Source organism: Saccoglossus kowalevskii, chromosome 1 (assembly GCF_978046115.1).
Source record: "Saccoglossus kowalevskii chromosome 1, keSacKowa6.1, whole genome shotgun sequence".
NCBI lineage: Eukaryota > Metazoa > Hemichordata > Enteropneusta > Harrimaniidae > Saccoglossus > Saccoglossus kowalevskii.
In genome coordinates, this window is record NC_140641.1 from 16409827 (window position 1) to 16427323 (window position 17497).

At 37.2% G+C, this 17497-nt stretch overlaps 1 protein-coding gene and 1 long non-coding RNA gene across 2 annotated transcripts; one reads left to right on the forward strand and one right to left on the reverse strand.

Moving 5' to 3' along the window:
- Nucleotides 1-1604: 1604 nt before the first annotated feature.
- LOC146750394 (uncharacterized) lies at nucleotides 1605-3392 on the reverse strand. Its single transcript, XR_014929538.1, has 2 exons — nucleotides 2684-3392; nucleotides 1605-1942 (listed from the first exon to the last, which is right to left on the reverse strand). It is a non-coding gene; the product is annotated as an uncharacterized LOC146750394 (long non-coding RNA).
- A 2121-nt stretch (nucleotides 3393-5513) lies between these two features.
- LOC144364023 (uncharacterized) lies at nucleotides 5514-10251 on the forward strand. The gene is made up of 3 exons (XM_085502475.1): nucleotides 5514-5571; nucleotides 5708-5874; nucleotides 9833-10251. The coding sequence occupies exons 2-3, from the start codon at nucleotides 5733-5735 to the stop codon at nucleotides 10072-10074; spliced, it is 384 nt and encodes a 127-aa protein (XP_085358601.1). The 5' UTR covers nucleotides 5514-5571; nucleotides 5708-5732; the 3' UTR covers nucleotides 10075-10251.
- Nucleotides 10252-17497: the final 7246 nt, after the last annotated feature.

Sequence of the window (17497 nt, forward strand, 5' to 3'; positions counted from 1 at the left end):
AAACGTTGTGTTGTGGGCGGTTGCATTAATACGTATAGTCATAGTGTAAGTATTCACACTTTTCCAAACGATCCGAAGGTGCGACGTCAGTAAACGAAAGCCGTGAAAACAACGAGAAAAGGTTGGGGTGGACCTTCTCCTTACAGCGTCATATGTAGTGTCCACTTCACCTCAGATTCTTTTTTCGAAAAACTGTCTTCGGCCGTGAAAAAACAACTAGGTTTTAAAGAGAAGCGCCGACAACTTAAACCTGGCGCAATACCAACAATTTTGAAAGAAATAGATTCCGAACCAGCCCATGATCACCGAGGCGGATTTCAGAAGAGAGAGAGAGACGTCGGGTAAGTGTTTCAAATCATTTGACTTGTTTTGCCATCCTGATTATCGCTTTATAGAGACAATTAAGTTTGCGTTATGTAAAGGTATCAATATTTTTTTATAGTAACACGAAAACGACGCGTCGGACAAACAGGAAATTACGCAGTCCTTACACACTGCTAATTGTTTTCATTTTCGCAGGCTAAAAGTTTCTGAATTGTTCGGTGGTTGGTGTTGAATGTCGAATTCACACCTCTGTTACTTTCCTTCTAGCTTGATCTGCGAAATAATTTTATGGGGGCACTGGACATCTCGACCCCAAAAAATCCCGACCCGTTTTTCATCCCTACAGCCAAAACAAAGTCAGCTTGGACTTTCAGTTATGAGACATGACAAAACAAACGCTGCCAGTGATAGATTTCGCGAATAAAAAACAAAATTAACGCAATCAAAGGCGCCGACCACACGCGTTGGAAATACTAGTAGATAGTACACGATGTTTCGAATTAAAAGATGTCGATCAACGTTGAACTAGATAGAGGTTCGCGTCGCCACATTGAGACAGGGTCGCGTCGATGCGGTGGGTCGAGATGTTCAATTTGGGTCGAAATGTCTTGGGTCGAGATGTCTAGAAATCATTTATGGAATAAGAATCCGGGCTTTGGCTGTCAATGCGTTATCACCAAGTAAATAAGTATGACAATCACGCTAACTCGAGTCCACTCTGAATTTGTCTGTATGTGTGTTGCTCTCAATTATTTTTGTTATCCAATTAAACGCCACCAGTCACGCACTTGTCCTCGTCGTGACCCGACGCGTTCACCCATTTCAACTGAATCTATTTCCACGCGGCGGTCATTTATTTAGTAACTGTGATTTGTCGTTTTTTTTAGTTATTTCCCTATTTTATTGATCACTATAGTTTAACGTCTAGAATGTCAAAATATGTTTTCTTTTTATTTTAATTTTGATGCTTCTACTGGAAATGTACTTCAATAGAGCATGTATGATATGATTCTTTATGGTTTTCTATCTACTATTGTTGAATCAAAATGCTCTCATTATAATTTACAGATTACGTAGAAGAGCTCTTCAATACACTAGACTTGTATGTTGGAGGAGATTGTGTATTACATACACTTGATGATGCACCCCTGCCACTCAACAGCCAGTATGCCCACCCTGACAAAGTCTCGGCAGTTCATTGCCACACTACAAGATTCACATAACAGTGTAAATACATTTCCAGATGCTGCAACAATTATGCTAATAAAAAACAGGCTACGTTACACAGTTCACAAATTTTATTTAGACTTGTGATGAACAAAGAAATATGACAATGTAAACATTGGATTGTCTGTACATGTATGTGAGGAAAATAATGTGAATAAAATATAATTTGTACATGGATTACTATTACTATAGTATATGGTTTTAATTGAGTGACACTGTGTGACAATGAAAAAAGGAAACACATCTTCAGATTTTGGAATCTATGAAAAACCAAGATTTGGTAATTTAAGTCCTAAATAATTCTCTGACATAAATATTGATAACTCTGTTACTGCTCACTCTGGCAGTACTGTAGTCTTTTTCAATGAACTTCAAGTATCCCCTCGTTAACCTGTGGAGGTTTAGAAAATAAATAAGGTCACAATCTTTATTTGGCATTTGTTTATACGTAATTCATTCGTTTTATGATGCATCTTTTTTTACTATAATAAAGGCAACTATTATTATGTTATATATGTGTTTGAATTATGGATGAAAAAAATATTGAACACATTTACAATTAGTACATAAGTATAAGCAATTGCCACCCAATCCTCTCAAACGATTATTCAAAAATTAATTAATTTTTTTTTCTTCATTTTCTTTTCATAATAATATGTCAATTTTATTTCACCAAACATTTTTCAAATTTACGTTTAAAATTTTGAAACTTGCGGATGTAATGCACACCCGCGCTTCGTGTGAAGGGAAGCCAGGTCAAAACATTGGGCATTTTACGTGTGTAGAGCAGCCCACAGAGACGTCGGCCGATCCCAACAACCATATCAGAAATTGTTGATGGTGGAAAAAAATAAGAGTTTCATTTGTGCAAAAAAAAATCAAACGTGATAAAGTAAAACGCCGATGACATTCGGGCCACACGAGACACTCACGCCTTCGACCATGAACGAAAATCCAATATATGGATGCCAATGCACGTTTGAACGAAGCAGGCAATATTTCTGAGGAAATTCGCGATCTAAGTTTATCGAGCATAATAAAGAGTTCACACATACCTCTTTGAAATTATCGATAAGATATTTTATAAAGAGTAGTAAGCTCAACTAGAACAAAAAAAACTAGAACTTCTTACCGACTCGAAAGTTGTCCAGTGCCGAGGTTCAGCGATAGTTAACAAACGTGCGCCGGGGACGGTGACATCACTGCGACCAGCCACACCAGAACGGACATATCTCGCATCTAACTCAACCCCATGCAACAAATTTGATATCCAAGTGTTCATTGTGGCCCGTTCTTCCTCGACGAAAAAGTACATAAGTGACAATTTAGTCAAAGACGAGAAAACTGCACAAGAAAGTTGCCTTATTTACACGTATCGGCAATGCGAGCTGCCCAGCAACTTCCCTTTCTGACGTCACAAGGGGAATTTCTGTATGGCAATGAATAGCTAATGAGGAGCCTCGTTTTAAAATACAAAAAATAAAGTTGCTGTAGACTGAGTTTAAAACACATTTTTTCACTTAAAAAAAATAATTTGTTCTTAGAAACATAAAAATTAATAATATTTATGTATCAATTGATAATTTTAGACGTGAAAATAGCAGCCATTTCACAGGCACTTTAAGGATGGTTTTTTGAATCTTTTTGTTTTTAACACATTTATGTAGGAATCCTGCAAGTGCTTCATACGAACTAGGAAACAACCTACAAATGCATTGGTATCTAGTTCAATTGTTTACAGGGGGAACTATAGTTAGTGGCCCACGGATACATGCAGAACTACAAAACTGTGTAGGTCAACTGAAGTATCGTCACCGCAAAAATATCGCAATATATTACTAGAGGAGTCATTCAAGAAAGTTGGTTAAATTCATATTGTACATTCTAAATTTTCGCAATCTTTATACCCAAGTAGAATGCATATGTCTTATATGACTTCTGTAACGCTTGTGCTAATGTAACATATAGTGCAGTATTTTTCGTTGAGTGAATTTCACATTTAAAATAGAGAAGTATTTACACAATGTAATATTATTTCAAATGCCTGGAGGGCGCTTCACAAAGCTGGTCGAGATCAACCTGCGGTCAAACGCGCATGCGTGTCGCTATCGTCTCTGGGATTCACCAAGACTTTGGTAAGCATGACTATCAATTTTCACTAGACAGGTACACCCAAACCAAAACTAAATCGTTGTGTGTGATTGTAATTGACAAAAAAAAATCGATCAGTGTCTCCACGCATTATGTAGTACAGCGAGCCAGACAGAGCATGACAACGTCCGTAGCTTTGTTGCTGATTTCTTCAGATTGGAATGCATATTAAGCGAACCAGTCTGGAGCTGTGTGTACTCGCGTACAAGTCACGTTGATGATCGTGACCATCGTCAAAACGATGGAACGTCGTGCAATATTGCAGGTGGATTTTTAATTAGTACAGCACAAACAAAACATTGTGAGGTCATACCAGTTAACGGTCAGAAGATTTGAATCCAGGGAATATGACCACGCTTCCTCTTTTTATTCTAAACCGGTATCAAGGACATACGTTACCCTGCGTTGTTTAAGTACTAAGTAAATCATTACTATGCTAATGGTACTCCATATTTAGTACATGCGTGTATTAACATTACTGTTCGAACAATGTCGCCACGTGGCAAATTGTACGTGTCATCTTCAAATTTTCAATGTTACCGTCTTAATTTTAATGTTACCGATGTTTATCATTATTAGTGAACGTATATTTAAATTAAAGTGGCTGAACTTTGTTGCCTTGTATCGCCAGCTATGAAACAACAACACTGCACACTACAATAAGTTGGCGAAAACGGAAAGACCTTCTAATGTACCTCTAACCCTACGAAACCTCTAGCCCCCGAATTTAGTTGTACATGTCCCTCTAGATACCTATAGGTGTTCCCATGGGAAGATACAATTAATTCTAGGGGCAATAGAGGTGGGGTTCGGGTTAAAGTTAAGATTATGGGATCCCGAATGCGCACCATTGCAAAAGATCTGTTTTGTGGAAAGTACGTTCAATATCACATTAGCCGAGGTGCGAAGACAACAGTTGCCTAACTTGTCATCAGATAGTAATCACACACGGATTCCGATATTATGTTGTTTTCCAATCTTTCAAGTTACAATGAAAATAAATTTGTATCGAATAATTTATTTTCAGAAATGAACTAGCTGATAATAGACACCTCATTAACCACGTTCAGATTTATACTGTTACGTAACTTTCGATCTGTAAATGTGCTGCGTAGAATAATGATGGTATAATAATTATCATTCACGTTTAGAATGAATTTCTATTTTTTTTTTCATAATAATTTATACCTAGAAAATTCCTCAAAATAAAAATCCCACAGAAATTGAATTATTATTTGTAGGTTTTGAGTGAATCAACTCACAAAATAATAATAATGATGTTAATAATACAATTCTTCATACTAGCCATCGAAACAGGTGCGCCTGTCGTGTAAACATTTTGGTCAAACGTGCAATTACAATGAGAAAATGACAGGTAACTCGGCAGATATGTTTAATGTATCAGTGATAGATACCGATAGTCCAGGTGACTATGCGTTTATGGGAGTATGTATTCTATCTCTATTCTTTCTAAAAAAATATAACCGAGACTATGTGAGACATTCTTTTTCTTTTAAGAATGTGGTTTTTAAATTGGCACATTGGATGGTTTGGCACACGGGCATTTTACACGACACCATGTTAAGACTGAAAACATGCATCATAGTACAGTCGGTCACTGTTTCAAACACGGATTTTGATCGTTTGCTCCTATGCTGTACAGTCATTCAGGTTTCAGATAAGTAGGCCTAGGGTCAAAATACTTGATAGTCCCCCCGTCAAAAAAAAAACACGCTAATACATGTGAGTCATGTGAATACCAGATGTGATTCATATGCCAGTTTCCCATACACACGTCATACCTACACCGTCGGCGTAAACTAGTAAACTAACGAATACACAGTCTTCTCAGAGTAAGCAAAGTCAACGGTGAGTAAAGCTTACAGCGTTATATGAATATTTGTATAACAGCGTATCGCATGGTGTTACACAACCGGTGCACCAGAAGCCGACATAGTTACATATAATTAACCGTCGTTATAACATATGTTTCTATTTTTCACAGCTGTCCTAAAAAGTCTGCTGAATAAATGGCTGCTCCGGAAGGTACCCTGGCAAACAGCGATGTCAGTAAGGCAAACTCGGTCAATTCTGCAAGGCAAGCAAGTAATCGTCAATCCGATGTCCAAGCAACGCCAAGATCGACCATCGGCATGTCAGATTTGTTGATAGGTATGTTTGGGTCTCACATCTAGACTAGAAACTCTGACCTCTTTCTTGGGGGCATGAAGATGGCCGCCATTAAACAATTGCCACGATCCATTTAGTAAAACCGACATCATAGTTACGGATATATACTTTGTAAGAAAAAAAAAACATCCCTCAATAATTTCTGAGATACAGTTTCCGATTCATGTATGTACTGGCTTTCAATCGAAACTCGAATCCCCGGTGTTGGCACTTTCAGAGCAAATGGGTATTCATCTTCCACGTTCACGTCTTGATAGAGAAGGTAATGTTTTATACCTGATATCACAGTTCATGAATTCGGAAATAAACGATCATTTTCCAGAAATTGGTACAGTGATATTTTAAATTTTGCTCTCGAAATTTCTAGCTAAGAGATTATAATAGAAGTAGTGGAATTTTAATATCTTCGGAGTCCTTTAGTTGTTAAATTGTATCGTGTGAAGGTGGGAATAAGGGAGTGCCATTCATTCAAATGCAGAGATAAGATACGTTATATTTTCTGACCATCAAAAATGTTATTTCCACCTACATTTTGTATCAAACAGGAAGTGCCGTGTGATAAATTCTCAGAAAATCAAAAACGCGCGTGAGTAAGGCTTTTAGAAATAACATGCGCGCCAACTCAAAAGCGTAAAGTTTGCCTAGCAACACCAGTGGACATTGTCTTCAATGAATAAGATAACACCACAGTCCCTCTATCCTGACAGACGGGCCGGGATAATACATATTCCTCTTTGACAGGGGGTATAACGAAAGAAGGCACGCCCCGTACAGCATTATTACCATAATCACATGATATGGTGAGATTAGGAGATGGACTAAAATGATCCAAGTTCAGTATTTCGCTTCAGTTTTTCGAAGCATTTTACAAATGCGATGTTATCATGCATGGCGATGTGGCGAGTCGCCGTCCAATATCTGTTTAACGGGATTATCTAAAATACCGGAACGACACGTCCATATTTGTTTATTCGATGATTTGCTTCTTGCCAACTTACTCTTAGATGCTCAGTCAGGTTTAAGCGAAATAAAAACATTTTTGTCAGACTGCGGCGCTGACCCACATTACCAAACAAATTTTGCACAATATCGATGATAGCGTCGCGTCCTCGTGCTTTATCTGTTATCTGGTTTCGGTTATGCCTGTCGAATCTGCAACACATTTTATGGGAAGTATTGTGGAATGAAACAGGACCACAAAATCCATTTTGAAGCACTTTTGTTTATTATATTTATTAATGAAATAGCTGTGTCCACCGGTACAGCGTATGTATGCTGATGAACAGACATATTGCACGGATGGTAAACACATTGATAATTTAAACGTAATTAGAAATAATGACGTTAAGCCGATTGCCGACTGGGTCAATATATCATATATTCGTCGATTATGTTCTTTACCACGGTCTGATAGAGTCTACATTAGACTATTTTTTGGGGCGTTTTTTTCGGGAAAATACAACAACAACAACAACAAAGCTTGATAAAATATATATTCTCCAAAAGAGAGCGCCTCGTTTTTCCTTCTGTTGAACCGTTTTCAAAACTTTAAGTTATGTCAATCAGGCAGCGTATTTTCTATTTCACTGCTTTTCTCACATTGAAATGCTTGACTAGCGATGCACTGTGCCTGCATATGCTTCCAATTCTTTTATTACTCAAGTCGATGCGCATAATTATATGACACGATCCCAGGTCGGCAATATTGCCATGTCTGCAATACCAATCTCAATATAGGGCAGCGAATTTGTAGTTACCGCTCTGCTAAACTGTGGAAACCCATACCATTAAAGTGGAAGAGAACTAATATTCATTGTTTTAAAGCTAGCCTGTGTAATTTTATTCATACCCTTGTGGACTACTTTTTTTATGTTTTGTTACTTCTATTTTGTGTGTGTTACGTATCTAATCTAAATATTGTTCCCTCGTATTTTGTATTGTGGTGAGCCCTAATGTAATTACTCTGACAAAGTAACTCGGTCGCTCAATACAATTGTATAAATAAATATCTCATTTATCCAGAGAGCCACTCTCAGGCTATAATTGTAATGTATATTAAATGCAGGCTCTATCGACTCGATTTCAATAGTATTGTATAGTCACCGCGTTAAACAAAGTAATCGTCTGCAGGGAACCCGAACACTGGTGGGTGTTAAATATACCATTAATGATATATACATTAATAATATCTGAGAGCTGGACGTAAACTTTCTTTTCGCGCTGAATAGTGTATTTAACGAATCGTTCTACGACTACGACGAGTAGACCCCGACAACATGTCCCCAAGCTAACTAAACTGTATTGTGTTATTAATTCCGAATCATTAACAAAGTACATATCATTTAAAATATTCGGTCATGCTCACAGTGCTGTTTACGTTACCTGTCCGCGCCGTTCTATTAGGTGATCAAAGTTCTTTCTCAGACACGTTCATTTTACATTAGCTGTACTCGTGCTGTCTTCAGGCATAAATACTGGTATACTTATAAACGACACATCAAAATCATTACTATGTAGATAATTAGTTACGTCATTTCCCATTCACGCAGCTTCATAGTACTCGGGTCTAATCAATGGTCGGCGATGATTGTTGTAATTAAGCTTACGACGCAACATAAACGTAACCCGATGGTGTGTCTTACTTACCATACCTTCCTGCAACTCACGTAGCTGTACCATTCGCACAAGATTCACGCATGGTGTGACATCACTGCCAAACTGTGATCGCATATGCTAAAATTCACCAGGGGACTTTCGACCAATGACTGGCCTCCATTTGATAAATTTGCATAGCTTTATCCACATCTCGAAGGTAATAATGTGGGAAGAGTTATGAAGCGCAAGAAATTTACGGATAAGTTAATATAACAGTACATTATTGTTAGTTTTGTTGTCTAAAATCACAGAAGTTGACTGTGTAACAGGGTTTTGTATACATGTAATATATGTATCCAGGGATCTTGTACATTATAAATAACCTAGAGAAGTTATAGGGAAGAAGTAAAGACGCGATGTTTTTAGTACAATAATATTTTTTTTGTGTGTGCAAAACTTTAAACTGAAAGTTTAAATAAGTCTTTTGTGATGCTTTGGCCTTCTGGCCAATCATGTGTTTGTCGTCATTATTGAAAAAAAAATGTTGTGCCAAATTGCTGCATCATATCGACAACTACAAAAGGTATGTTTGTTTCATTGAACATATGGCAGACTATAAAATCATAAATGACCTGGGCAAGTAGTATTTCACAAGGAAAATTCACCTGGGTTCGACACTTTGCGCGTTCGCGTCATTGGGCACAGCATCAACGTCTCCGGGCCTAGTTCGCAGCCTAGTAAATTGTTTGTATTACCAGTTCGAGATAATGTAGCAAGGAGTTGAGAGAAACTGTGAATTTATAACAATTTACAAGGACAAGATGTAGTAATGAAAAATGTCTGAGTCGAGCACATGGTTCGTGTTGAGCTCATTGCGTTGCGTTCTGTATTCTAATCAGGAGACCCAATGACTAACAGAACATATATCCCTCCCAGTGATAACATTTCTCGGCCCGTGTGACGAATCGGGGACTTTATATCCAGACTCAGACTAAGATCCAGAAGTACCCGAGTACGCGGGTTTTTTTCCTACGTACCCTTCATTTACAAAGCGAGGGAGGGTAACATTTATGACAAATCAAAGTAAACATGTACTGCGCGTGGGACTCGAACTGAAGCTCGCGTACAGCAATGGCACCTAATTGTCTACATTCACGTCGGGAAACGTCTTCCGCCTCGGCTTTGCCTTCCCGTGTATCAGTTATTTACTTGCTTTGTTTACTTTCTATGTTAGCAGCTACTATAAGTTCCCTTCAATTGTAATGCCCTAGATATATAATGTTTCAGTAATCATACTGCGTTCAGTGTTCATAATACGATTTGTATCTCACCCATATCATTGCAGACCCGCGCCAGTGGACAAGAGATCACGTGATCGCCTGGTTATTATGGGCGACGGATCATTACGGACTGGAAGCGGTCGACGTCGAACGATTTAATATGAACGGGCATGGGTTGATATATCTCACAAAAGAAGGATTCATAAGAAGAGCGCCCTCGAGTGGTGAGAAGTTATTTGAAGACTTTCGAAAGAGATTTGCATATGCAATCATGCAAGATAATAGAAATAGACAACACAAAGTGTGATAGATATTTTTATCAACACCGTGACGAACATGACACATTTTGGTTTTTGTGTTGTGCAACATAGAATTGATAGTTTATTTAGTGTAGACTCAGTTTTCTGTGGTCATGACAATCTCGAATTATTTGCACCATTGCGAGGTTAAAACACGTCAGACTCGTCTGAATCTGATGTGTACATTAGAATTCGTGTAAAGACACAATAATTCCGATTAATCGACTTCCTCATTTCATCTCCATTTATATGCATTGCATGACCCCTTGTAACTCGCCTGATAACCTTGGTGAAAATGGGGAAGTTATTCAAACACATGTCATACAAAATGTTGATAAACAACCGGCAGTAGTGGTGTTATAATTCAAGTAGCTCATATCAGAGTACCGTGACTAGAACTCCAACAAAACGAAATGGGATTGTATGAACAAAGAACATTTAAATATGAACCCACCTGAGTTCTCATAAATACAGATTACATTTTCCGCTTCAACTATTCGAAAATAAGGAAGTGTTTTGTTCTGTTATCAACGACTGGAAATGTATTCATAGGTGCGCGGTGTGTACGTACACGTGGTGATGTGATGCATTAGTTTGATCTTCTAATTCACAACAGCATCAGTTTATTTTTTTTTATTTTTTTTTACGTATAATCTGTTCAAGTCTCATAACTCGCGCATATTCTGTTACTTCCGATTGATCAAAATCATTTGACTATATGCGTTTCGTATATTGTAATTTTCATATCATAGTAATATACCTGTTTTCTAAGGTCATTTCAGCATAGCAAATGTACTTCTTTTTTTAATAAATAGTGGAAAAGATATTTTAAATATGCAATTATTATTATGCTGTTTTACCACTGTTTTTGCTTAATATAGTGAACGAACATTTGAGCTATGTCGTCTATTAATTAGTTGAGTTACGTTGTGCTTCCGGGCTGTAACTTGTCTTGTCGACGGTCGGATGAACAGGACATTTGTTGTTGCAGCAAATAGTGTACAAGGGCTCAATTTGTATTTTATCTTAGCATTGGGGTACTATAATACGTGCGGCTAGCGTCAGGTTAAAGTAACCGGGAAGTGTTACTGTGTATGTCGTGGATGCAGTCAGTGTGAGGTCATTGCCGGGTCACTGCACCACGGAAGATTCTAACTGAGGTCACTGAAATGTTAACGCTATAGTCGGAAGTATGCGTTTGTGTACGGCCTATTCGTCACTCACCGTCTTGTTAATATATATATGTACAGCATGACTTCCCTATTTCTAATATTGGTTCCAATTTTGTGGGTCAGAGAATAGATTTAACTTACAAAACGCAAATAGTGTATTAGAAAGCCATTGCACACCTGATATGTACGAATAATCATCGCCACGTTCGTAGAAGAGTCGGTGTGATTCAAAAATATCCTCGCCAAAGATATGAAAGGTATTTTTCTACCAGTTGTCACAGGACGCCAGCTGACAGCTGAGGTGCTGTCAAATAGGCACACGGAATGTTATCCTTCCAAACCGATAGATGGATTACGACCTGGTCTTACGCCACCACGTGGTAAGCACAAACGATCGAAACATTACTAATGTTATATACCACACGTATGCGTTCTCTATGGACTTTGGGGCGTTTATTTTCAAATTTGATAACGAGTATTCGTCCAGTAATAAACTTCTAGTGCATAGGTGTATAGACGACAAAAGAGCACCAGGCCAACTTTGCTGGCAATTCACACCCTACCATAGCTTGTTAATGTGAAAGTACACATTGACCTTGACAATGACGAATTCCTAGATCCTGTTCAGATTGCCATTACTAACGTTTGGCATAATATGGGTGAAAAAAATCACCTTTTCTCAACAGAGATTTGCATATTTTGCCGTTTTACATACTGATATTCAGATACCCTCCTTTGATAAATCTGACTAAAATTCATTTAACGTGTTCTTATATGCGAATATAAATAATGTAAATGTGCATATCTTCAGAAAGGAAAGCTTAATGGCCAGTAAAATTACTGTTTACAGTTTTAATATCGTCATAACCAATGGGGATCTGAGTTCATATGAAATCATATCATACCACCTTACTTATAAGTAAACCTTCAAGTTGGTTACCGGTGTTTGTATTCGACCAGTCCAGGAAAGCGCTCGAAATTCTAATAACGGGAAGATTAATTAATTCTAGTGCTGCAAATCAGTCACAAAGACTGATAGTTTATCTCATAAAATTTGTTTTTGCACATGAAAAATCGGAGATGACAGAGAGTGACAATATGTATCTGGAGATGAAAAAACACTTACAAAACTGTTAATTGAATGAATGAATGAATGAATGAATGAACGAACGAATGAACGAATTTACAATAGAGGACTTACTCGGACCAGACCAGCATACCATCTCAAGACTATTTATGAAAATGAATAAAAAAAAAAATATCTAACACGATTGTATATCACATGTTGCTATAGTGATATGTGTTCCTACATAATATTGAATTGGGAAATTAAGTTTAATAATGTAATTGGTCACACATTCCAGGTTCATTTCCGATTTTGTTCATGACCTACCTTTTATTTGACTTGCACTTTTCTGATTTTATACCACTGTTGGGTGTATTCTCGATCCTAACTGATGTCTCCGTAAAAGCATTTGTAGTGCAATATGTAAATATATATGTATATGCCATAATGTAATGATTGAGAACAATTAAATATCGCGTACGAACTCAATTCAACTTGTGTATAGCTAACACTTACATGAAACCACATTTCATTATTCGGTCACACGAGGGCGCCTGCACCCTGAGACAAAATCACATTTGTAGTATTAGTATATATATACAGATTGACAAATCTGAACATCCTGACTATTAATTTTTCAGCGTGGATTCGATATTCGTTGCATGTCGAGAACTACATGTTAATAAGCCATATAAAGTATTTACAGATTTACTAAACATTAAATGTACACACATTTTGCGCACCGCACTGAATACATTGCAGATACCCTAATTACGTAACACATAAGTTTGTATATATACACACCGGTGGCTATTTTCTTCGAAAATTGGTTAAATAGACTCACAAATATAGTCTAAGATAAGATTTGTCAACAAAAATTACATATAGATGTAATATAGCATGGAATAGTCACGTAAAAACAACATAACGTGGAAGTACCACATTGTTTCTGCTAATAGTGTGTTTATAACAGTAGTGATAACCAAATATGGGCATATAGCAACGTGCCACCAATAATACCCCCAATATATTGATAAACTGCTAAGTCGTGGGATGTGTGGAATCTACAAACAATACCGAGGGACTCGGGGGGGGGGAGCTTCTGTCATCATTCACAGTTCCGGAATAAAATCTCACCAAACATTTATCATTCGTCTCAGCTGTCTGTTCACGACGTAATCATCCTACAATTAATGCTACTATCGACTTCCCTCTTTGAATTCATTGTGACGAGAGCGTTGGAAACCGAATAAAGCTTTGTCAGTATCCTTTTAATAAATTACTTCTAAATCTGGCTAATTAAGATATCGATCTTGAGTGTCATCGTGACAGTATCCGCATGCTCCTCGGAACGGTATTTACCCGGTTCCAATTTAATGATGACATGCACCAGTTTGAAGACTATTTGCATAGCTGCATCTTTTTTGCATCAAGACCGGGCATATACTATGCGTAGGACATCAACGTTAATTAAGCAATTACCTTGTTTGATTATCTTTAATGTTTTCCGACAATTCTCATCCGCTTTTTCGCCAACGAATAATTTAATGTACGACAACAAGCATAACATCTTTAGTTTGTTCCTTGACATATGCAATATCACAGAGGACTGGAAAACTTTTTTATATCATTGAAAGAAAACACATTTTGTTAAAATATAACAAATTGCCGTTAAAAATCCTTTCTACACTCCGTTTTACGGCATATGATAATAAGGAATTTACACACAGGCACCGCAAAGCATGAAACACAGGCAAAAGAGAAAGCACACAATTATTTCGGAGAAAAAAACGTAACCGAAGTTCCCGAAGAATGAAAGTCACAAACATCTAATGGCTGGCTCCACTGAGTTCTGCGGAAGGCACTGTCTAATGGTTATCTGCGAGCTCCATCCGATGTGTCTACATACGAGACACGAGACTAAACCTTGTACTGCCTATAGTACAGGAGTGACAAATTCACTGATTCTTTGCCTGGAATGTGGGTTCCAGTCAATAAAAAAGATGGCCTGAAAAATAATGGCACAAAAAAATACACGACAAACAAGTTTAGAGAAGAGCCTGGATGGCTTGCGATATGGATGTTCTGAAAGAAGTTCTTATTATTTGGCTTTGAGGTATCATTGGTTTCATTGCTATGGCGGACTAGATTTATCCCCTGATCACATGTACAGAGAAAAGTAATTTGCTGGTACTGGTTTTATTGAAACCTATACCTTTCTCGCATTTCTTGTCTACTGAAGTTATAGCAATGCTGATGGCAACTACGGGCATCACCATGACTACAGTGCAAATACAAGAGTACCATGATGTAACATTAGATTAAAGCAATTTGAAAAACAGAACAAAACAAAATCAGTTGGTTCAAAATGATAAACAAAATGGTAGAACTCAACCACTGCATTATGTATCCAACATATATTTAATTGCTTCAGTGTACTCTGTATGATGCACGGCATGGCAGCATTGAGGTCCCATTATTCGCGTTTCATACAACAAAAAAAACATTTTACCATTACTAATATTTGGTAAGTGTCAAATTTGGAACAGGACATTAATTATACAATGCAGTTCATATATCGGTCACTCACTTACATTGATTTGGTTTAGTGTAAATTTCTTTATACAACTTTTAACAAACAAATCCAGACCTGGCTCATGCTAGTAATATTCAGCTGTTTCAAACCAGCATTGACCACAATGCCTCTGTCGGAATAGCACACTGAAACATGCGATGTATCAATATTTTCCAGGGCAAAACAGTCACACACAGATCATTGATCTAAATATGGAGAACTATAATGGCACTGAGAGCACTCTGTCATCAAAATGACATTACAAGGACAATGGCCATATTGCGTTTAAAATACTCTATGGCCACACATACATTGAGAAGTGTAGAGATGGGTAATTATATAGCATTTTTTAAAGAAAAGATATCTTCCCTGTCTGAGTGATGAGATTTTTTACTCACGTCCTATTGTCTATCAGATAAAGGACCTGGGGGATAAAGAATTCCTTTAGAGTTTCTATAATGATGAATGGCTTAACAGCTGACAGAGCCATAGTTCACCAACCATAGTTTGCTTAAGGCCAAGGTCAAGGGTGAACAACTATATGTAGTGAAATGAATAGGCCATGCCTTGCGTGACCATGCAGTAGAAGTTCTGCTTAATTGGTGTTGTTGCCGTAAAATCCAATACTCATTCGGGTGATGCTGCTTGGTTGCAGACTCAGCTCGCGGAGAACAATATCAAGCTTATTCGTTTTCTACCACACTTCTTGACAGATATTTTATGGAATTATTTCCCGAGGTTGCGGAGCTGTCATTAAATGTTGGCTTGTGTGCTATCATATCAACAGAATCTCTATCCCCTTCTAACTTCACCTGCAGACTACCTTCTTGATCAAGTCTGAACTATGTGGGCACCATCATCATATTCTAGCTTTTGAAGGTCGCTCTTGTTGCTATGGTAGTGTGTAAAACACTAAAAGTGTTGGATGGCGTGGATGCACACATGGAAAGGTGTTTTTTTTCAGAGAAGCCTGTACATTGCCATGACCTCCTCATTCCATATTTGCTGCTGATCTTACCCTGATGGGACAAAAAATGAACTATTTCGAGAATGAATGATCTCAGAACTAATGCTTCTGAGAAATCAGCCATTAAAACGACATCAGTAATCCAGAATAGTCATATATAGTAAATATCTAAAACACGGCTTCAACAAGAAGATACTACAGAGTAAACCAATCATGTGCTCACCCACCTCTTGTACAGCTGTACTGCATATCCAAACTGCCCCAAACTTCATTCGGCCATTGGCTTCTACCAAAAAGCCCTCACATTGTTTGACCTCATGGTACCATGACCTGTTTTTTTCCGATGTAATTTGGGATAAAGTAATTCTTCACAGCAACCCAACTGAATGTGTTTGAGAGATGCGGCTATGAACTGGCAAGGATCTAGAAAACAGATGGTTACTAGAACAGTGGCGAGAGAGTATCATGTTGCATAATTTTGGCACTGGACCAGTTTCAGTACCAGGAATCTCGGCATTTTTCTTGTAACTGGTAATTTTTATCAGATGTGGATTTTTTTTTTCAAATATGCGTTCTTTTAATAATATGACAATTTGCTATCGGGGGACCCGTGCAACTTTCCCTACCCTTATATTGTTCCTGGAAGTCACTTGACGTAACACCGTACTTTGAAACTCAAGATGCTGATCTTTATAAGTGTTTCTTTTTCATGTGAAAATGTTGGGACTTTCTTAATTTTTCATAGAATGGCATATGTGTCTGAAATCAATAGTGCTATACGCTGTAATGCTCACGTGAGTATTGAGCCATATTGATTGAAGTCTGGTTTGTAGCTGCGAATAATAATATGAGCGATATAAAAAGGGCACATGTAAAAAATAAAATAATACGGAGTACAGTTGTGCTTGGAATACGTTTTCTTTGATTTGAAATGCTTCCAATGCTTTTATGACATATTAGCTTCCTTGTACCGATGTCTGTCCACCCGTCCGTCTGCCTATCCGTCGGTGGAACCTTTTTTGTCAAATATCTAAAGGGCTACTGCCTGGATTAGAATGGAACTTGGTACACATCCAATATAAAACAGCCACCAGGCCTGAATAAATTTTGGTAGACATCCTTGTGTGTCAATAAGGTAATTTACGTAATAATTGACCCGAAGCGACATTTGTGTTGTGTATCTTAACATCTGTTTGCACAAGCTTGGTAAATGTATTTTTGGTACCTTCATACCGTGTGTCAGCACTAAATGAAAGAATATATATATATATATATATATATATATATATATATATATATATATATATATATATATATATATATATATATATATATATATATATATATATATATATATATATATATATATATATATATATATATATATATATATATATATATTACATAATCATCGTAGTATATGTATAGCTGATTTATGAACAATCCAATAATCAAAAAAAAAAAACATTGCAATTTAAAAGAAAATAAAAAAATATTAACCGTCATACTCCTGGGAATATTATCCTAGAATACCCCTACTACTGTTACCGTGAAACTTTCCGCTTTGACCTTGAGTGACCCTCGAATGGCGAACAGAGACAGATTTTGCATAGAATTTGCCTCATTTATCTTCAGTATGTTACCTATATCA

Coding starts and splice junctions, on each gene's coding strand:
- LOC144364023 (XM_085502475.1), top strand. CDS start 5,733: ATGGCTGCTCCGGAAGGTACCCTGGCAAACAGCGATGTCAGTAAGGCA. Junction 5,875..9,832: donor CATGTCAGATTTGTTGATAG/GTATGTTTGGGT, acceptor ATATCATTGCAG/ACCCGCGCCAGTGGACAAGA.